The sequence below is a fragment of the Sapajus apella genome, unplaced genomic scaffold, assembly GCF_009761245.1.
Source record: "Sapajus apella isolate SASKATOON/1434 unplaced genomic scaffold, GSC_monkey_1.0 scaffold4, whole genome shotgun sequence".
Lineage (NCBI taxonomy): Eukaryota > Metazoa > Chordata > Mammalia > Primates > Cebidae > Sapajus > Sapajus apella.
This window is the reverse complement of record NW_022436944.1, coordinates 17,137,223-17,160,017: the sequence shown is the minus strand read 5'-3', so window position 1 is coordinate 17,160,017 and position 22,795 is coordinate 17,137,223. Positions and strand designations below refer to the sequence as shown.

The 22,795-nt window shown below is 39.8% G+C and overlaps 1 protein-coding gene across 1 annotated transcript in view; it reads right to left on the bottom strand.

Moving 5' to 3' along the window:
• The window catches only part of CLRN1 (clarin 1), a 39,733-nt gene extending 19,872 nt beyond the window's left edge, over positions 1 to 19,861 (bottom strand). Inside the window, exon 1 of the mRNA XM_032263244.1 lies at positions 19,247 to 19,861. Coding sequence (XP_032119135.1) covers positions 19,247 to 19,499 — 253 coding nt within the window. The 5' untranslated portion in view covers positions 19,500 to 19,861. The remainder of the gene's footprint in view (positions 1 to 19,246) is intronic.
• Between the last annotated feature and the right edge of the window lie 2,934 nt (positions 19,862 to 22,795).

The following is a 22,795-nucleotide window of genomic DNA, read 5'->3' as shown; positions in this document are numbered from 1 at the left end:
GACAAGAATGCCCTCTCTCACCATACCTATTCAACATCGTATTGGAAGTCCTGGCCAGGGAAATCAGGCAAGAAAAAGAAAAGCATCCAAGTAGGAAGAGAGGAAGCCGAACTATATCTGTTTGCAGAGAACATAATTCTGTATCTAAAAACCGTATAGTCTCAGCCCAAAAGCTCCTTCAGCTAATAAACAATGTCAGCAAATTCTCAGGATACACAAAATCACTAGCATTCCTATACACCAACAACAGCCAAGCTGAGAGCCAAATCAGAAAGACAGCTCCATTCACAAATACCAGAGAATACAATACCTAGGAATACAGCTAAAAAAAGAGGTGAACAATCTCTACAATGAGAATTACAAAACACTGCTTGAATAAATCAGAGAAGACCCAAACAAGTGGAAAAACATCCCATGCTCATGGATAGGAAGAATCAGTATCATTAAAATGGCCATACTGCTCAGAGCAATGTATAGATTCAGTGTTACTCCTATCAAACTACCAATGACATTCTTCACATAACTAGGAAAAAAAACTATTTTAAACTTCATATGGAACCAAAAAGAACCCAAAGGGCCAAGATAATTCTAAGCAAAAAGAACAAAGCTGGAAGCATCAGGTTATCCAACTTTGAAATATACTATAGGACCACAGTAAACAAAACAGAATGGTACTGGTACTAAAACAGGCACATAGACCAATCAAATAGAATAGAGAGCCCAGAAATAAGGCTCTGTTCCTACAATCAGCTGATCCTCAACAAAGCTGACAAAAACAAGCAATGGGGGAAATACTCCCTACTGAATAAATAGTGCTGGGACAACTGGCTAGCCATATGCGGAAGATTGAAACTGGACCAATTCCCTACACTGTACACAGGAATCAACTCAAGATGGATTAAAGATTTAAATGTAAAACCCAAAACTATAAAAACCCTGGAAGACAACCTAGGCAATACCATTCCGGACATAGAACCTGGCAAAGATTTCATGACAAAGACACCAAAAGCAATTGGAACAAAAGCAAAAATTGACAAATGGGATCTAATTAAAATTAAGAGCTTCTGCATGGTAAAAAGAAACTCTCAACAGAGTAAACAGACAACTTAAAAAATTGGAGAAAATATTTGCAAACTATGCATCTGACAAAGGTCTAATACCCAGCATCTATGAGGAACTTAAATTTATAAGAGAAAAACAACCCCATTAAAAAGTGGGCAAAGGATATGAGCAGACACTTTTGAAAAGAAGACATGTGGCCAACAAACATGAAAAAAAGCTCAACATCACTGATCATTAGAGAAATGCAAATCAAAACCGTAATGAAATACCACCTCACCAGTTAGAATGACTATTATTAAAGTCAAAAAATAGCAGATGCTGGCAAGGTTGCAGAGAAAAGGGAACACTTACACACTGCTGGTGGGAGTGTAAATTAATTCAACCACTGTAGAAAGCAGTATTTTGATTCTGCAAAGAGCTAAAAGCAGAATGACCGTTTGACCCAGCAATCCTATTACTAGGTACCTACCCAGAAGAATAGAAATCATTCTACATGCATGCAAATGTTCATTGCAGCACTATTCACAATAGTGAAGACATGGAATCAGCCTAAATGCCCATCAATGACAGATTGGATAAAGAAAAGTTGGTGCATATATATACCATGAAATACTATGCAGCCATAAAAATGAATGAGATCATGTATTTTATGAGAAGATGGATGGAGCTGGAGGCTATATCCTTAGCAAACTAACACAGGAACAGAAAACCAAATACTGCATATTCTCACTTATAAGTGAGAACTTACGAACACAAAGAAAGAAACAACAGACACTGGGGTCTTCTTGAGGGTGGAGGGTTGGAGGAAGGAGAAGAGCAGAAAGAATCTGTACAACAAACCCTCATGACAAGAGTTTACCTACGTAACAAACTTTCACAGGTACCCCCAAACCTAAAACTTTTTTTAAAAAAGATACAATTGCTCAGCTGTATTAGTCCATTCTCTCATTACTGTAAAGAAATACCTGAGACTGCATACAATTTTTTTTTTGAGGCAGGGTCTCACTCCATTGCCCAGGCTGGAGTGCAGTGGCTCCATCTCAGCTCACTGCAACCTCTGCCTCCCAGGTTCAAGTGATTCTTCTGCCTCAGCCTCCTGAGTACCTGGGATTACAGGCACCCACTGCTATGCCTGGCTAATTTTTATATATTTAGTAGAGACAGTGTTTCACCATGTTGGCCAGGCTGGTCTCGAACTCCTGACCTCAAATGATCTGCCTACCTCAGCCTCCCACAGTGCTAAGATTACAGGCCTGAGCTACTGCACCCAGCCTGAGACTGGATAATTTATAAAGAGATGAGGTTTAATTGGCTTACAGTTCTGCAGACTGTACAGGAAGCATGACGGCATCAGTTTCTAGGGAGGCCTCTGGGAACTTAACAGTTATGGTGGAAGGCAAAGTGGGAGCCAACACTTCACATGGCCAGAGCAGGAGAAAGAGAGAGAGGGGAGGTGCCACATACTTTAAACAACCAGATTTCATGAGAACTCACTCACTATACAGTCTTAAAGGGGGACGGTGCTATACTATTCATGAGAACTCTGCCCCCATGGTCCTTTCACCTCCCACCAAGCACGGCTTTCAACACTGAAGATTACAATTCAACGTGAGATTTGGGCAGGGGTGACATCCAAACTGTATCATCAGCTCTGTTTGGAAGACGGTGGTAGTGGCAACGTGGATGTTGAAGGTAGCAGATGTTGACCTCCTGTTGTCAGTACTTGAACTTGTCCGTGCTGCCCCATCTTCCGGCAGCATAACAGTCTTAATACTTCTGCCAGTGTAGCTGGTTTTATAGGAAGGATCGACATTTCAACATTATGATAATCTGAAAGTTATAAGCATTCAGTAGAAACCGCACTTGGAATTTTGAATTTTGATCTTTTCCCAGGCTAGTGATATCCAATAAGAAACTCTCAATGCTGCACCAAGCACAGCTCCCAGTCAGTCACAGCATCATGAGGGTCAACAACCGGTACTTTACAGTGTCCTGTGTTGCCAGGTGATTTGGCTCAGCTGTAGGCAATGTGTGTCCTGAGCACATTTAACGTAGGCTAAGCTAAGCCATGATGTTCAATTGATTAGGTGTTTTTTTTTTTGGTTTTTTTTTTTTGAGATGGAGTCTCATTCTGTTGTCCAGGCTGGAGTGTGATCTTGGCTCACTGCAACCTCTGCTTCCTGGGTTCAAGTGATTCTCTCCTACCTTAGCCTCCTGAGTAGCTGGGATTACAGGCACCCACCACCACACCCTGCTAATTTTTGTATTTTTAGTAGAGACAGGGTTTCACCATGTTGGCCAGGCTGGTCTTGATCTCCTGACCTCATGATCCACCTGCTTTGGCCTCCCAAAGTGCTGGGATTACAGGCAGGACCCACCGCATTGGGCGATTCAGTGTATTTTCAACTTAACGATATTTCAGTTTATGATGAGTTTATCGGGAAGTAACATCATCATAAGTCAAGGTTCATCTGTACTACAATAACCTGCCTTCTGGAGCCCCCCTTATACTCAGTCAGCTATTGACTTGGTTTTTACTAGTGGTTACTAAAAAAAAAACAACAACTCTGATTCCATTCATCTCCCCACCTGTTAAAAAGATGGCTACTTCATCATCTCTGATAGGGTGATAGGGTGGCTAGGTTAAGCCTGTCTGAAAATTGAGGGTTGTTGCCAAATTGAAACAAACGCAGAAAGAAGTTGCACTGATTTACCTCTTGGAAAAGCCAGAAGCTAAAATAAATTATCATGTGGAGCAGTTTAATTCTTACAAAATCTCTGAAATTCTCACTCTTGTGAGAACATCACCCAGCAGGACACTAATCCTTGCATGCTAAATTTACACTTTATCAGGTTTCTTCTTCTTCTTCTTCCTTTTTAATCAAAAATCCCTGAGTCTGTAATGACCAGCCAGAACTCTGGTAACAACCTTCTGTTTTCTGACCAACAGTAATGTGACTTTTCCTTGGTTGAAGCTGAGAGCAGTCCATTTAAATAAATACTGAGAAGTTTCACTTCAGTGATGTTGGATATTGTATCTCTAGGAGGTAGACTTGCATGGTCTTTCTGTTCTTTTAGATTTAGGATTACAACACAGAGAAAGGATTTGAACATTTTGATCTGTGAAGGAGTTGTCATTGATCCAGCAAGTCACTTCTGGTCTTCAGAAAGTACTTGATTAGCTATTGACAACTGAAAGGGAGTTATTTATTAAAACACACAGCCAATGCCACATTAGTAACTTAACTTTCTGTGCATTCAAAATTATCGTCCCTCTCTTTCATTCTTTTATCTCTGATTTCTTCACTCTATGAGTCAATGTGTCTGGGTCTCCTCATCCTTAAACCAACCCAGACCCCTAATTTCCCTTGTTTTCTCTTCATTATCACCAAACTTCTTCAAAGAGCAATATGCAAGTAATAACAATAAGAAAACAGCCAATAATTATAAAACGTTTGCTATGTTTCAAGTACTTATTTTTTTCTTTGAGATGGAGTTGTGCTCTGTCACCCAGGAAGTGAGTGGAGCCCACTGCAGCCTCCACCTCTGGGGTTCAAGTGATCTTCCCACCTCAGCCTCTTGAGTAGCTGGGATTACAAGCATGTATCACCACGCCCAGCTAATTTTTGTATTTTTAGAAGAGACTGGATTTTACCATGTTAACCAGGCTGGTCTTGAACTCCTGGCTTCAAGTGATCCACCTGCCTCAGCCTCCCACAGTGCTGGGATTACAGGCGTGAGTCACTGCGCCCGGCCAAGTGCTTTATATATATAACACAAATTAGCACATTTAATTCTAACAATATGGGGAAGGTATTATTTTATCCTCAATGTATAGATTTCAAACAACCAAGGCACAGAGAAGTTAAGTAACGTGCCCAAAGTCACACACTGGCATTGATTTTATTTTTTTCCTTCCTATTTTTAAGATTAAAGTAAAATTAGCAGATCATAAAAATATCCCTTTTTAGTGTATAGCTCTGTGAGTTTTGACAAATGCATGCAGTTGGGTAACCCCCACAGTAATCAAGATAAAGAACAATTCCCCCATTCTAAAAACTCCCCCTACCCCCACCAGGAAATTTTGCCCCTTTGCAGTCAAACCCATCCTCTATTCCCAGCTCCATATTTGTAACTCTATAAGAAACTGCAAAGTGTTTTCCAAAGTGGCTGTACTGTTCACCTTCCTGCCAGCAATGTATGAGAGTCATAGTTGTTTCACATTCTGGCTGGCACTTGGCAGGTTTTTAAGTGGTAGCCATTTAAAAGATATGTAGTTTATCTCTGTGTTGTTTTAATTTGCATTTCCCAAGTGTCCAATGAAGTTGAGCATCTTTTTGTGAGCTTATTTGCCTTCCATAGGTCATTTTTGATGATGTGTTCATATCTTTTGTGCATTTCTTACTGAATTGTTTATTACTGAGTTTTGAAAAGTCTTTATGCATGCTAGATACAAACGCTTTATCAGATAAGAAATTCACAAATATTTTCTCCATCTGTGGCTTGTATTTTCATTCTCTTATCAGTGTCTTTTGAAGGATAGTTCTTATTTTTATGAACTCCAATTTATCAAGATTTTTTATGTATCGTGTTTCAAATGTGAAATCTAAGAAGTCTTTGCCGAATGCAAGGTCACAAATATTTTCTATGTTTTTCTTCTTGAAGTTTTTAGTTCTAGATTTACATTTACATCTGTGATCTACTTCAGGTTATTTTTTGTATATGGTACAAGTTTGAGTCAAGGTTAATTTTGTATTTTTGTATATAGATATCCAATTGTTTCAGAACTTAGAAAGATGAACATAGACTTAACATGTAACCCAGGAATCCCATTGCTAGGTATTTACCTAAGAAAGTTGAAAACGTGTCCACACAGAAATCCATATGCAAATGTTTATTCATATTTGCCAAAAAAACTAGAAACAATATCCATTGACAGGCGAATGGATAAACAAGCTGTGGCCCATCCATGTGATAAAATGCTAGTTAGCAATAAAAAGATACTGTTACTCACAATAACACAGGTAGATCTGAAATACAGTATGCTAACTCAAAGAAATCAGACTCAAGAGGCTGCATGCTGCATGATTCCTTATATATGACATTCTGGAAGAAGCAAAATAAGGACAGAATACAGATCAGTGGTTGCCAAGGGGTTGGGGGTAGGGGAGGAGATGGACAAAAACGGGACAAGGGGAACTTGAGAGTGTTGGACGTGTTCTATATCTTGGTTTTGGTGGTCGTTATAGGTCAGTATGCATTAGTCAAAATTCATAGACCTCTAAATCTAAGAAGGATGAATTTTACTGTATGTAAATTATGCCTCAATAAACCCAACTGAAAACAAAGCTGAGTGGAAAGAGTTTTGGGAGGAATTCCGTGCAATGGAGATAAAACAGTAGTAGTAAGAGGCGATGACAGGACAGTGTGTTTTTGTTTCATTTTACTTTGTTTTTAGAAGTCGAAGGACCCAGATTGGCAATCGAAACGGAATTTCAAATTGCCTTATTAAAAAAAGGAATTAATCCAATATACTTGGGGGATTGTCAGCATGTTACATGGAAACTGACTCCTGTTTAATAGTAGGTTTAAATTTCCAGATTTGGAAAAAGAATTGATTGCACACCTGAGCATGACAAAGCCCTTTTTTGTTAGCAGAGAAGGAGGATTGAAGGAAGATGGATTTTCTTCTTACCCTGTTTCTGTTAGTTTGTCCCAAAGCCCAACTGTCTATGGATAACTATTTCTTTTTTTATGAACAACATTGTAAAAATAAAAGTAAAATTGGAATTTCACCCATACTCTTACCAATATAAAAACAAAATTTTTCTTTTTGTTCCTTTGAAATCTTTGTTCATCTTACATTTCCTGTATTACTATTATCACAATGCAGTTTTGAGATCACCTTCTGTTCTTTTCACTCAGAATATAAGCATTTTCTGTGTTATACATACTGTCTTCATAACTATCATTTAGATAACTGCATGAGTTTTCTGCCAAACGGATGCCCTGCAATCTGTTAGGTCATCTTGTATCGTTTCAGTATTACAGCTCATGCTTCCAGGAACATCTCTAAGCACATACCTTTTTCTTTTGTATTTTGGAGATGGGGGATAAGTGGGAATAACCTTTCTGGGTGAATTTCCAGGAAAGGAATTACTTGGGTAATTGTGCTTTCTAACAGAATGCCAGTCTTGGTATAGATACAAGGTAACCTCAAGAACATGAGTAGCATTTTGTAATACATATATTAAGCTCTACTTTTTCAACCCTGATTCAAAGCTTGATTCCTCTCCACGAAGTCTGGAAAGCAGAGATTTCTGACAAGATACCTCGTCAGAAACAGAGAGCTAGAAAAAACTAGTCACTGGGTTCTCTTTCCTAGTAGCAGAACAGAAGGCATCTAAGTCACAGGAGAGAGAAAACAAAACAGGAAATCCATGCTGCATGCCCTGGCGTGCAGACAGAGGCTGTCATACCCTCATTTTACTTGAGTCTGCTATTATGAAACAGAGCCGAGTAAGACGCAAGTTAATGACTTGGAGTGAAAACACTCCAAGTCATGAGTGTGATGGGGATGCTCTCGTGGGAAAGCTGCCCTCCTGCAGTCATTTGGTGGGGCGCTCTATTTTGGGGCTGTGATCCTTGCCTCCCCGCCTTTACTCTCCTGCTCAAATGGGGAGACCCCTGAGCCTCTAATCTATGGGTCCCCAATCTGCAATGCCTTTTCTAGACTTTTCTTCTCTTCCCTTGTCAGTTATTCCAAACCTCTCCTACTCTTAAGCATCTATCATACTCCACCTCCATTTCTTTTAGTCTGTGAACCCGGCTTACAAAGTGCTCAAAAATATCTTGTGAACTAAACTCTCTCATTTCACAGAGAAAGGTGAGGCTATCACGGAATGCCTTCAGCTCAACAGAACCCCATTGCCACCCGTCTACACCTTCTCCATGGTGCATGCCCAACCTTCCCGTTATTCTTAGGGGAAGAAAAGTTTTCTCTTCTCCAAGGCTGGGCTTTCTCCCTGAGCTCTGAGACTCATCCTTTCTCATTTTTGCAGGGAACTTTCCACTTCACTATTTATCCCCCATTTTTCTTCAGCCTTTTCCTCCCTACTGCTCCATTTTCTTAGTAGAGAATTATACTCAAAGTCTTCCCATTGTACACACACCCCACCCCACCCCACCCACAGCCTGGTCTTAGAAATCCTCTGGCTAGCTCCTGGCCTCAGTTTGTCCCTTTTATACCTGCAATCTTTATCTTGGCATCCTCATCTCCCAGTCCCTCCTTAGCTCTTTCAGGGACCTCCCTTCCCCACTACTTCATCAAGACTGCTTTGGAAAAAGTCCCCTGTGGTGTTCTGGCTGTAACATTCAAAGGACCATCTTCAGTGTGTCTCTCATTTGACATCTCTGTGGCATTTAGGCATGTTGATGGTTTTCCTTGGTGAAGGTCTGTTTTCCTAAGGTTTCACCTCACTGACTCTCCCCTCCATCTCCTTGGCAAGTCTCCCCTCTCTGCCCATTCATATTAATGTTTTCTAGGGCACACCTTTGTCTACCTTCTTGTTCAACTCCCCTCCCTGGGAAATACCACCTTCGGTTATGGTTCCAACTATGGCCTCTAATCTGCTGCATCCCACTTTCCTACCTCTGCCCTAGGCCTCTCTCAAAACCTGTAAATTGGTATAACTGATGGACATCTCTGGTTGATGTTCCACAAGTGACCAAATTAAACATGACCAAAAATCATTTCATACTCCCTCTCAACTTTTTCCTTCTGTATTTCTTATCTCAGAGAACCTAACAACTGTCCATCCAGCAGAAACCTGGGCTCATCTTCTGTCATCAAGTTCTGTTGGTTTCTGTTTTGAATATTTTGGAAATACTTCCCTTCCTTTCTATTTCTCTGCCAATGATTTGATTTAGACCCTCAAATATTGGAAGAGGCTTCTGACAGGTCCCCACTTCTCTTCTGATTTTCTTCCAATCCATCTTCTGTCCTGTCACATAGCTGCTTGCCTTTCTTAAATGGCTCCATGTCGTCTGCAAGATAAACTTAACTGCCTGACAATGAACAGGGTCTGCCACGTTCTGGTTCCTGCCTTCCGCTCCAGCCTTACTTTTTCCCTCCTCCACACTCTGATGCATCATCTTTACTAGGGCCACAGTAGGCTCTTTGCACATTTGCCTATGCTGTTCATTTACTTGGAATGTTTCTTCAATGCCATCTAGTGAAATTTACGTCATCTTTAAGAACTTTCCTCTGAATTTCCTGTGCCTATTCCTCACAGAGAGTATCTCTCCTTCCTGGAGCTTTCATAGCAAATACAATAATTGTGATGATAATGAGGGCTGCCCAACCGTCTATAGCTCATGGTAGATTTTGCTCAGCTTGACCTCTCTGAAGTTAGATGTGGCTGTGTAACAAGCCTTGGCCAATAAAATGTAAGTGAAGGTGGCATGTGTCAGTTCCAGGTCAGAGAATTTAATTGCCAGTGTGAGAGCCTCCACAACTCTTTCTCTGTTACAGTAGCTGTCAACATTCCAGATGGTGGCCGTATCCTGGAATGAAGCTCCAGCCAATCTCCAAGAAATATGAATCACAAGTAAGAAATGTGTCTTTGTTGTTTCAAACCTATCAAGTTTAAACTTGCTTGTTAAAACATAACCAAGCCCATCCTGGATGATAGGCTAGTACAGCTCTCCCAAGTGGCTGGTCATTTCAAAACGCTTCTGCTAGATTCTGGGTTGTTGAACAAGAATCCTTTAATTCCTTTCACATTCTGAGAGGCTACCAGAAGGTTTAGGCACATTATGGGCTCTCAATGATCTTTTTAGGGGAGGGAGGGTTAGAAGCATTGAAGGCACATATACTCTTTAACTTACAAATAATTTGTCTCACATGTCAAGTAATGTTATTTTCAATAGGTCACAGCCAGGTGTGGTGGCTTGTGCCTGTAATCTTAGCACTTTGGGAGGCCGGGGCGGGTGGATCACCTGAGGTCAGGAGTTCAAGACCAGCCTGGCCCAACATGGTGAAACCTCATCTCTACTAAAAATACAAACATTAGCTAGTCACAGTGATGGACGCCTGTAGTCCTAGCTACCCAGGCAGCTGAGGCAGATGAATTGCTTGAGCCCAGGAGGCAGAATTTGCAGTGAGCAGAGCTCGCACCACTGCACTCCAGCCTGGATGATAAAGTGAGACTCTGTCTCAATAATAAAAAAAAAAAAAAAGGTTACTGGAGAGTAATAAGATAAAAAGTGTTTTTACTAACTGCTAATTATGTTCCTTTATTGTCTGCCATTAATCTGTGTTTTATTTGATGTTTCTAAATGTATGGTTTTCATTTCAGTTGCCTTAACATTTGTTTTACTTCTGTCTGCTGGGGTTTTCTATTATATTTTGTTCTGAAACTTTGTTATCCATTTATCTATTACTGATTCCAGTCTAACAGTCACATTTCTTATTCTACAAATCTTAAAAATCCTAGTAAATTTAACGTAAGTCTATATTTAATGGCATTCAGGAACCTCGGGCAGTTGGAATACTATGTACCACCAAAGCACAACGGGTGGAGGTGCTGGTGGGAAGAGAGACAAACAGCCAGGCATTAACTGAGCAGCAGCATGGCGGGTGGGCAGAGCGTGGCTTTTGGAGTTAGGAAAGTCTGAGATTAATCTGGTTTTGCCATTTACTATGTTGGTCTCTATGTCTCAGTTTCCTTAACCATCAGCGTAGACGATAAAAAATAAATCACAGAGCTTACAAGAAACATAAGTGAGATCATTTATGCGGAAGAGCTCTGTCAATTTTAAGTAATTGCCTAAATATTTTTTAACATCGAGAGAAGAGCAGAACTGTGTTTCCTCTGAGAAGAGTGGAGAATGTAAGAACTCAATGTGGTGAAAATCCCAGGAGGAATCATTGAGGGTGGGTGAGAGGGATTTGGCCCATGGGTGATCAGAGTACATGTCTCTCCATTGGGACCAAGGAATACTCCACAGTAGTCCTTGGAGTACATGGAATTCAGGCAAACTTTCTATCCTGTAGCTCAGTCTTTTACCTCTTTTCCTGACCAGGTGGGTGACTATTGCTATAAATAATGCTGGAACTTTGGATTTATGGTTAATTACTTATTTGAAACCAGTTACATACTTTCCTCACTGTCTGATATATTGCTCTCATTCTTGTTTTTATTTCCCTTGTGCAATTTCTTGGACATCCTCTGTAATGGCTGGTCTAAAATGATCTTTGGACTGATAACACACCTCTAGGGAGAACCCCTGAAAGTCTATTTGGAAGGAGCACAGCCCTTCCACAGGAGACAGGCAGATGGAGGTCAAAAGTTGCCTTTATTTCTGATAAAACTATTAGAGAACATAGCTTAGATCTTCCGTCAAGTTCCCCAAATTAGGCAGCCTCACCCATGCAGTCACAGACAGGGCCAGACAGCTGAAGGCCTCCCTGTCAAGGACAGAGCTGACTCCTTTAATCCAACTGGTTGGTGAGCAGGCTTCTGTAACTAGTGGGCAGATTTGGAAACAGGGGAAGCCACTAGGGCTGACAGCTAAGTATGCTCAGTTTCTTACCGCAAATTCATCAGATTACTCATTGCCCTGAGGCCAGGTGGCTGTGGACAAGGCATAAGACCCTTCATGAAAGTGGAAGCCAAAGATCCCAGCTTAACTTTTCATCAGAAAACTGCCCAAGTGTGTGGAAGAAATGCTAAATACTCCTCCTTCCCCCTGCCTTCCTCTTCGTGGTTTCCCCCTTCCCTAACAGTATGGGCTTCTAGCACTTGGCTTCACCTCTCTTGGCCACCATCCACCTCAGTCATTCTCAGCCTTGGCTGCACATTAGAGTCCCCTGAGGAACTTTTAAAACATTCCAGTGCTCAGGTCCTGCCCCCAGAGAGCCTGATTCAATTGGTCTGGGATGGAGCCTCAGCATCAGTAGTTTTAAGGACTCCCCAGATGATTCTAAAGTGCAGCTAGAGTTCTGGACCACTGATCTAATAGTTTTGGTTTCATCAACCCTTTTTGCCTTCATCTGGCCAGATGTAAAATGCAGAAAAGGCCATCTGTGAAGCTCTCAGAACTAAGGCAGCCTCTGATAATGATGTCACAATGGCACAGCAATTTCTTCCTAGATTAAAGCTATTAAGGCAGTTTCAGAGGTCCTGTTTTTCGTCTCAACTTGTCCTTCTCTACATAAAAGGATGTGTTTTTTTAAAAAAAAGTATTTGGCCCCTTGGTGCTCAGCTATTCATTTTCTTGAAAGATAATAAGGGGAAGATTTCTTTCTTCTTACAGAAATGCTCTTGACATGGCTTTCCCTCAGTCCATCTGCAGCCAGTCATTATGAAAATCCAGTAAAAGACATTCTCTGACATCAGCTCAGTGCATTCATCTTATTTAATATCACCCATAATCTCACACTCAGGTATTGAGCCAGGCTTCTGAAGGCTATGTGGTCAGGTTGAATTAAATCCATGACCCCAGCACTTAAAAGGAGACCTGATGTTACAAAAAAACTATTCAAAATCTGATTTTCTCAGCCCCTTACCTGAATTTCTCTCAGCTAAAGTGTATTCACCTCACTCAAGCCTATTCAGAGGCAGCCCCATCAGTGAGTCTTAATCACCCATGGTGGCTTAGGGAGGACAGCTGCTGTGGCACATATGTGTCTCTGATAGCAGAACCCATTTAACTGCTCCTAATCCACAGGGGTATGATTATGTTGGGGTAATAACTCCTGAGAATGGCTTTGCCACAGTTACAACATGCTGAGAGGGAGCAAAATATGAACCCTGCATAAATTAGTGTACCAGGTACAAAGTTTGCTATGAGTCAGTTCTATCATACCTCTTATAAGAGTGTATCTCACCATAGACAATTGTGTTTAGCTGCATGATGAGAGGTAAATTTGTCAGTTTAATGTATATGAGTTTTGTTTTTTAAAAATACACCTATAACTTTATGAAACCCCTAATATATTTCAGAGATAAAAATGAACTTTTATTTTTTTCAAACAAGGTTTTTTTTTTGAAATGAAATTTCACTCTTGTTTCCCAGGCTGGAGTACAATGGCACAATCTGAGCTCACTGCAACCTCTGCCTCCCGGGGTCAAGTAATTCTCCTGCCTCAGCCTCCTGAGTAGCTCTTAGCTGGGATTATAGGCATGTACCACCATGCCTGGCTAATTTTTGTTTTTAGTAGAGATAGGGTTTCATCATGTTGGTCAGGTTGGTCTTGAACTCCTGACCTCAGGTGATCCTCCCGCCTCGGCCTCCCAAAGTGCTGACATTACAGGCGTGACCCACCACGCCTGGCCTCAAACAAGATTTTAATTGATGCTACAATTCTGTCCCCTTGGCTCTTAATACAATACTAGTTTTTGAAATGAATCAAATTCTATGTGCCTGCTTTTCTTTTGTTCCTTGACTCTGTTATAAAACTGTTCGTGTCACCTCAGGAAAGAGTCTGCCATTTTGTTAATTGCTGTGGTAAAGTCATTGCTGTGGTCAAAGTAGCTAACTTTGAAGATCATACCATGAAGATTGTAGCTGGCAGGGATCTTAAATTAGCTAATCACACATGTGATTGGATCTCTCTGCCTTATACCTAAACTGCCAACATTAAGATAATATAATTACATAACCCAAAGATTGACCATAAGCATGTGACTTCCTCAACCAATATTATTAAACAGGCTTGACTTGGCTATTTTCCCTTGCAAGGATCAAAGATTAAGATTTAGACATCGGGGTCACTAAAATGTGAAATAAAAAGACAATGAATGAATTCAAGTCATAAGGCCAAGTACTCTCAGACGGATACATGAGAACCAGCTTTTGTGAGGCTTCAATACTATTCTTAAAATAGATGGTGAAACTGAAGGATAGTCTTACATATTTTATCTCTTTGTATCCTTTTTTCATATTCTAAGGGTGCAAAATGTAGCAGAGGAAAGAGCATGACCTATCATAGGCATCTGAATTGGAATCCCAAGTCTGCTACCTACTAGCTATGTAACTTTGGAAAATTGTTGTGACCTCTCTGTTTCCAGTTTCCATATGTCTTCAGGAGAAACAGCATTATAATATCTCCCATGTAAGGGTTGTAGATAATGAATACAAAATGCCTGGCATCTATGAGGCACCCAATAAATGGGCAGCTGAAATACTATTTATTTGAATATTGCTTTTATCAATATCATTCTATCAATATCATAATATTGGTAAAAGCAATTCAATATTAATGATGTATACTAATAGACCTTTATCATTCTCAAGGTCTAATCTTTTGTGGGTGGCAGAGACTCACCCCATATTTTTTTCTTCTGAGAAGTCTGAAAGTCCTTGAGGAAGATGAGTCACCTACAGCAATTAGAAAAGAAAGCAGAGCAGCAAATTGTGAGAGCAGTTGTGGAGTCATCCTCCAATAGGTAAAGTTAGTACACCAGGGTAAAGTTCCAGAAGTGCCACTTAGGACCTGCCCCGTCAGACTCCTCTTCCTCTCCCAGGTAGGCTCGGGTCAATGATTTTACTACTATTAGGATGTGGGATGATTTAAAGGGAAGGAAGGTATATGGGTGTGCATGTGCACATGTGTATACATGCAAAATTATACTTCTTGAACGATTTTGATTCTGCAGTTTTTTATATGAATATGGAAAGATAGTTATTAGGGGAAGGGAGAAATAATAATTCTTTTTCTAGAGTAGGCAGGCAGAACCAGAAGTTCCTTTTCCTCAAAGTCAATTTCCCCATATTCCTTACCAATTGGAGGATAATTTCTGCCAAGTTCCTCTTCTGCGTAAAGAATACCCTTGGAGAGTCCAGGCACAGTGGCTCATGCCTGTAATCCCAGCACTTTGGGAGGTCAATGCAGGAGGATTGCTTGAGCCCAGGAGTCTGAGACCTGCCTGGGCAACCCCATCTCTTCAAAAAAATTTTTTTTAAAAGTTAGCCAGGTGTGGTGGCACATGCCTGTGATCCCAGCTACTCAGGAGCAGGGGCAGGTCATGTCAGCAGGAGACAAGAGTCACACTTGGAGGGGATAATGGAGATAGAGAGTACCAACTCTCAGTGACAGGCACTAAGCCCCTGAGCCCCAACTATTTCATCCCAACATGTGTTTGAGAAGGCACCTGCTTGCTCACAGAAGTAGTTTCAACATTTATCTACAATCTGTGTCAAATGCTTCATTTAGTAAAGAAATTCTGCTTTTCTAAAATATGAAATGAACTAATTTCTGTTCAGCTTTTTATGAATTTTCAATCATGAGGTTCAAATTAAAATGCTTTTCAAAGTATGACTAAAGTTGCAAGCTGTGATACATGATCGGTTAAATTTTATTTTTCACATTTTAAGAAAATAATTCCATATGTTTTTACCAGCTCATTGAACTATCTTGGCAATGAATAGATCAGTATATCTAGGAATGATTGATACCATATGATTCTTGGGTATCATATTTTGATGATATTCTGCAGTCTTTCAAATCACCAAAACAGAAACCCCCACACACACACTGAACTTAAAATTGGCGGGTTTTGTCTTGACGGCTACATTTAGAGTTTAAACATCATCATTAAAATTTTGCAGGTGACATATCAAGAAAAATTAAGCCCACCAGTTGTGTCTCTTTGAAAGGAAAACATTCCTTCATTATAATGAATGAAATTGTGTGCTAGGTATGAATGCTGGTGACCTCTAGAAAATGAACCGCTGACCCATAAGTGGATGAGAATCAGCCAGAATAAATGAGGCAGAAGTTTTCCCAGCATAACTGTGCATGCTGGCAGGGCAGATTCTTGTTATAATTAAAAGAGCTAGAGTGGTCAATAGGGAACATTTAATAGGAACAAACATGACTACATTGCCAAACTATTTTTCTGGTCCATTCTTTATTCTCATGTTATGCCATATATCTGGGTTTTAAAAATGACAAGCATTGTACATGAAAATAACACACATGGACTTGTACAGCAGAACTCAGGAAAAATTCACTTAGAATATGAACACCATAATGGGCAACTTGTTCAGAGCAAATCTCCATCTAAATCTGTACTGACCAATATAGTAGCCATAAAAATGAGCACATGACCCTATGCAAATCAGACATTGCCTCCTCCAGCCTCTGCCTATATACCTGGCTGGTGTCCACGGCACTTGGGGACCTCCTCTTTCAGCTTTGGAGCCCCTCTTCTTCTGTCTCTGTATGGGGGAGCCTCTTCCTTCTGCTTTCTCTTTTCTTTCTTGCCTATTAAACTCTCTGCTCCTTGAAACCACAAAAAAGCACATGAAATGTGGCTGGACTGAATTAGATATAATGTAAATGTAAAATACACTCTAGATTTCAAAGGCAGCATCAAGAAAAAGAATGTAAAATGCCTCAATAAATTTTTATTGATTATATGTTAAAATGATAATACTTTGGGTATCTTGGGTTTTAAAAAATATCATTAATTTCATCTGTTTTTACTTTTGTTTACTAATGTGGCTACTATGACATTTAGAATTACATATGTGACTTGCATTTGTGGCTTGTAGTATATTTTTATTGAGCAATGCTGATCTAAATGAAAAGTTTAGGAAAGCAAAATAGTGTTTATCCACCTAACAGAATTATTCATACCTTTTAACTGGTGATAACCTGACAACATGAAGAAAACTGGCCATGAAGTGATTGTTAGCTTAATCAGTTACCTTTTTCATTCCTCCTACACTGGTAAGATTCTGCAAATTCAAGTGTTCGCTTAATAACTTTCTAAAGGCACAATAAGAAAGTGGACATTCTGGGAAATGAATTGTGCACTAATTATAAGTTGAGCTCTGGAAGAAACAGAAGAGTCATCCTCCTGAGCTCTCTGGAGGTCCTTAATTTTTGCTCCAAAGAAGCCACTACCAAGAAAATGAGGTTTGACCTTTTATTCACTTATATGAACAGGGCTTACACATTTCCATCAGGAACAACATCAGAGGATTCTCATCCAAGAAAACGTTGATGAAATATCCTTGACAGAATAATGACATTTTGAATGGAAAAAATGTGAACCGTGAAGCTGCATTGCAATGGGAGCATAAACTTTGAGGGTGCAATGTGTCCCAAAGGCATATTGATTAGGAAGTTTTAACACTGAGAGGGGTGTTTATTTAAATGAATATTATGCTCTTTGGGGAGTCCATTGGATTTTTTTTTTTTTCATTTTCCCAACTCTCTCTCATGCTGCATTGAAAAATATACCTTTATGCTTAGAGGGAAGAAAGCTATACTGTAAGTATTCTTTGGTGGGCCTCACCAAAATGAATGAGATTTTAACATGTATAGTATATTATATACTGTACACTTAATATGTATAGTCTATTGTATATAGAGGGAGTTGTCAGAACAAACAAGTAAATGGAAGATTTTCTTCACTAGGCTGGGGGAGAAGGCTAGGGATATCTGAGAACTAATGCAATTCTGTGAGATAAGTGAGGGTACTGTTTAAACCCCACCAGTTCTGTAAGTCCTCACAGCAAGCAAAGGGAGGGGCACCCAATTAGAACAACTTTATCCTAGACAGAACCAACATAGGACACAACGCTAAAGTCATTCACTCAACCCCAGAAGAATGTGACTGTGTGAGGATTAAATGAGACAAAGTAGACAAAGTGCTTAGGATGTAGTAAGTGTTCAGAAAACGTCTTATTATTGTTTTGAAACATATCCTATGTTTATCTTCATTTCACTGTAGATAATGTAAAGGCTCCAGAAAATTCGACAGTACCCTCTGTGCTTTTGTCTAAATTCATTTGTGAGAAGCTTTACTCACGCTTTGGCTGCCGGTGACTCATGGTTAAATCATCTCTCATCTTTTTTCCTTTTTGGTTGTTTAATACAGTTGCATATCACATGACACTCTGTTTCCTTTCTCCCCCTTCCCCAGGAAAACTAAGCAACTCTAACAGCCCCATTACCTTAATGAATAAAAGCCATTCAGTGAAAAGAACTGGTATCCACTTCATCAATTAAAAAGCTGACGACTAATTCTTGGAAATTTTCTGGAGCCCTATGAAAATTCATATCACTTAGTAACCTATGTGAGCTGAAGATTGGTGTCCAATGACTGCTGAGAAGATAGAAGGAATGTTACAGAAATATAAATAGACCAGCACTGAAATTTAATTAGGCACTGCATCTGTTAATAATAAATTCAATTAATTTAGCCTTCTACCTATACTAGAAGGGGAAAAAACCTGTGCAAAATAATAATTCATTTTAAATGCTTCAATTGGTAACCTCCTTTCCTGAAGAGTGATTTATGCAGTAATTTACTGTGTCTTCTTAGATTGTTCCAAACCAGCCCTTCCGAAATAATAATAACTTCTGAATGTGTGTTGTAGGAGATATAACAAATGACTTCTTATTAATTTTCATTTAATGAGCTGCCTATTCACATGGTAATTTAAAAAAAATTCTCTTCTTAAGATAAACAGGTTATAAATACTGTGGTTAACACTTCCATTTCACAAAAATCACGACAAGAAAATCTCTCTCATTCTCTGCATGACTTGCAGGTCAATCTGTTTAAAATTTTCTATACTAAATAGGCATCTATTTCTTTCCCAGTTAGCACAGAAGATCATTTTAAATTTCTACAGCCAAATGATTCCAAATTGGTTAAAAATGAAAACTGAATATTTAGCAGCAGCAAAGATCTTAGCAGGAATAATGGAAGGAAGTGGGGAGCAGGAAATGAAATCATGAAAAAGGTGGCAAAGGAGGTAGGGTTAAGTAAGGCGCCCAGGACCGTGTCTCTTTTTTAAAGAACAAAAGGCATAAAGATCATTTTTTACAGCTTTCTTACTTACCCAAGTTCACTTTTTAAAAACTCCATAATTTCTTACATAAATATTAACACTTAAGAATCTTAATTGCTAATCTTTCCAAACACCTTAATTATGTAACAATGAACTCTGTTATAATAAAAAGCAAGTATAAAGTAATGAAAACAAATAATAAAAATTAGGAAGAAGAAATTGCTCAGAGCTTTAGGTTTTTCACATGGTTCACACCAGTTTAAAAAGTTCTGCAGTAAACAGGCCAAAACTCTTAAATATAATTCCTCGCAATACCTGGAAGAGTCTGCCTAAAGTATTAAATAATTCACATGCAATTGCTACTCACATGAGAACCGAAAGGGCCTTGCTCCTAACCCACACTGCCTCACGCCCTCTCCGTGGAAAAGCCCGTACTGCATTTCACCCATAAACTTGTCCAGCTCCTGCCTTGAGGCATTGACGAGCAGAGCTCCCGTTTTGCAGAGGACAGTGGCTTTGATCCACAACGGTGTCCCCAAGGCTGTCACAACTCCGAGGGCACATGCAAAGCTTAACACTCCAGCCATGCAAAAAATGATTTTCTTCTGTTGGCTTGGCATGATGAGAAACAGCCTCTGTGAGGGCGAGGTTTAAACACAAGACCTTTGTGAGCAATGGGAAGGGACTGCCCCTGTGACTGCATTTATTACAGAAGCTGAATGGACAGATCCCAGCTGAAAAGGCAACTTCACCATCGACAGTTCTCACCAGGTTAAATGTCAGTAGATGAATGTCTCTTCATCACTCGTACTTGGTTTTTCTCCTTTTCTGCTGCTGCTTCTCCCTAATTGGAAATCTTTGGACTAAGAATCTATAAAACAAAATTCTTTCAAACTGCCTTCAAGTATCTGCTCTGTGTCACTTGGTAACAACGGTCTAAGATAACAGATGGAGTCCTCAGTGTAACTTGATAAATGTTTCCCTTCCTCAGCCTTTTGTCTGATTGGGTGAGATGAAACTTTCTGAAACAGGCTTGAATCTGATAGTAAATTTTCAGCAACTTGAGAAGTTCATTTATTGATGTTTTTATTTTTGTTGTTTGTTACTGTTTCTGGTGGTAGGGGAAGGATCTTTAGCAGAGGTAGGGAGAACATATGTACATGTACTGATAATTGATGTCAAAAATTTTTTATTATAGTAGAATAAAAATATTAAACAGAATTGGATCCTACAAGAATATTAAGTGCTTTAGACCAACGATGGGTCCTTATCCTTCCAACTTAATTTCTCCCAGATCCATGGGTTTATATCAGATGTACCAATAGAGAATTTGATTCAAATTTTTCTTGGCATACAGACATATGGAAATGCAGGAGCAAATATCTAGATTTCTAAATGCTTTCCTTTAACAAATTTAGCTGCTTTAGGATAACAGCAAGGGAATGTGTTTCTGGGTCCAAAGAATACGAAGATCTGTAAAGATAAGGGCATATTGATGGAAGGAGGGATTGTGGTCAGATAGGTGACTCTGTGGATTCATCATAAAAATGCACACGTGTCAGCAATGGTAATCCATTAGGGAGATAAGAGGCAGTTATGAGCAAAGATTAAGTAGCAGGTAGGTTTCGTTAAATGGTCAAGACCTGGAAACTAAAGTTCAGAATTCAGTAACAGCTTTTTAACTCTGCATTTCCAATGAAATTCCTCCTTCTACAGACACAGGACTCTCTCTCTCTCTCTCTCTGTGTGTGTGTGTCTAGTGAGTGTTTATTATATGCCATGTTATTGTCCTGAGCTCTGACCTACAAAGTTAATGTTTAGTAAGAACTTAATATGTTTGGCAACTTGTGAAGTATTCTACCTAAATTATCTTATGTAATTATCATAATTATCATAAAGTTATGAAGAGGAGGTGGAGGAGGAATAAAGAAGAGAGAGAGGAAGAAGAAGAAAAATAGTAATAGAAGAGGAGGGATGAGGAGAAGAAGGAGGAGGAGGGAAGAAAGAATAAGAAGAATAAGTTACTCCTATCTTACATATGAGGAAATTGAGGCTCAGAGAGTTTAAGCATCTTGCTGAAGAGAATAGTGGAGCTGGAATTCAAATCCAGGTCTTCTACTTCTGAGGTTGATGTTCTAGGAAGATGGCGAACACTTCAGTTTGGGTCGGGTTGGTCTGGGAGTAACAGGCCAGCCCATTATTAGTTACACATCTTGAGTGTTTGAAGAACAAGGACATCTGTAAATAAAACCTTTGCAGTTGGCCAAAAGCACATGTTTATGCTAGCTTCTATTCTTCTGATCCACCTTTAAGCATGACAGCTTAGAGGACATCAGTAAGTGAAGACCTACTTCACGCCATTTTCAGCATAAATGAGTCTCTGTGTTATGCACACTTTGAAGGGAACCTGGAGGTGCAGACTTGGAGTCCTGGCAAACTTCTCACTGCTCTCCTCTCCTAGGAGTCGCAACAGCCAGTCTCATTAAGGACAGACAACTAAGTATAGAACTCATTCTAGAATGGCAGTGTACCTTCAGCAGAGGAGAGGGCCAATGTAAAACATGGCCACAGAAGAACTGGGCATATAGAAGATTCCAAAGACGCACTCAAAGTTTAAAATATTAGTAAGTCTTTTTATTTTGTGTAACTTGACACAGAATAAGTAACTCATCACAGTTTAGCCCTCCAGTGAATTCTCCATGGGATTTAGAATAATTGCTATCATGGTCCACTAGCAAAACAAGTGGGTATCTGGGCATACATGTGCCACGGTCACCCTAGAAAACTTAGTTTAAGATATCTAAGCCAGGCGAGGTGACTCACGCCTGCAATCCCAGCACTTTGGGAGGCTGAGGCGGGTGGATCACGAGATCAAGAGATTGAGACCATTCTGGCTAACATGGTGAATCCCTGTCTCTACTAAAAATACAAAAATTAGCCAATCGTGGTGGTGCACACCTGTAGTCCCAGCTACTCGGGTGGCTGAGGCAGGAGAATCTCTTGAACCTGGAAGGTAGAGGTTGCAGTGAACTGAGGTCACGCTACTGTACTGCAGCCTGGTGACAAAGCGAGACTCAGAAAAGAAAGAGTCTAAGCAGAATGGAGCTTACTAAATCAATGTATTCTGTAATTGGAAGAGACAGAACATTTCTAAAGCCTGGGCAAATAAATTACCTACAACTGAATACTGTTAACCGCTACATAAAGGATATGGCAAGAAGGATAGTTAGCAAAGGACAGTGGTTTAATTAACCCAAACTCAGCCAAATGTATCCAAAGCTGTCCAAGGAGGAAAGCCTTGATTATGGATGTAGAGAGCAATTAGATCACATCAGTTCTTAAGTTTGCATCAGCCTGTAGTGATATGTTCACTTGTCTGTAGAGACATGAGAAAAATAAATAAAACATTGAGTTATATCCTGAAATTAGGCCCTTCCTAATTTTTATTGTAAAAATTTTCTTTCTTTAATGAGATAATGGTAGTTGAATTTTTAATGATTTTATTTGACACATTTAGAAACTGACAAACCTATGTCTGCTCCTGATTTAAAACAAAACCAAACCAAACCCACTGGTCTATGACATACAAGATTCCTGAGTAGAAAGGGTGAGGCTCACCCTTTGAGGCCTAAACCCTCACCCTTTGCTCTGACACAGTGGTTCTCAGTTTTGCTGCTCATTAAAATCACTTGAGAAGATTTCAAAAGTACTGATGTCTGTGTCCTCATCCCTGAGATTCAGATTTATCTGATTTTAGAGTATAGCCTTAGCGTCGAATCACCCCAGGTGATTGCACCGTGCAGCCAAGGTCGGAAGCCACTGCCCTTACCTCCTTCCCACATAGCTACCTTCTGATTACAAGCTAGGCTTTGCAGGTATCTCAGTGCTGGAATGCACACAGACGTGAGCATCTGGG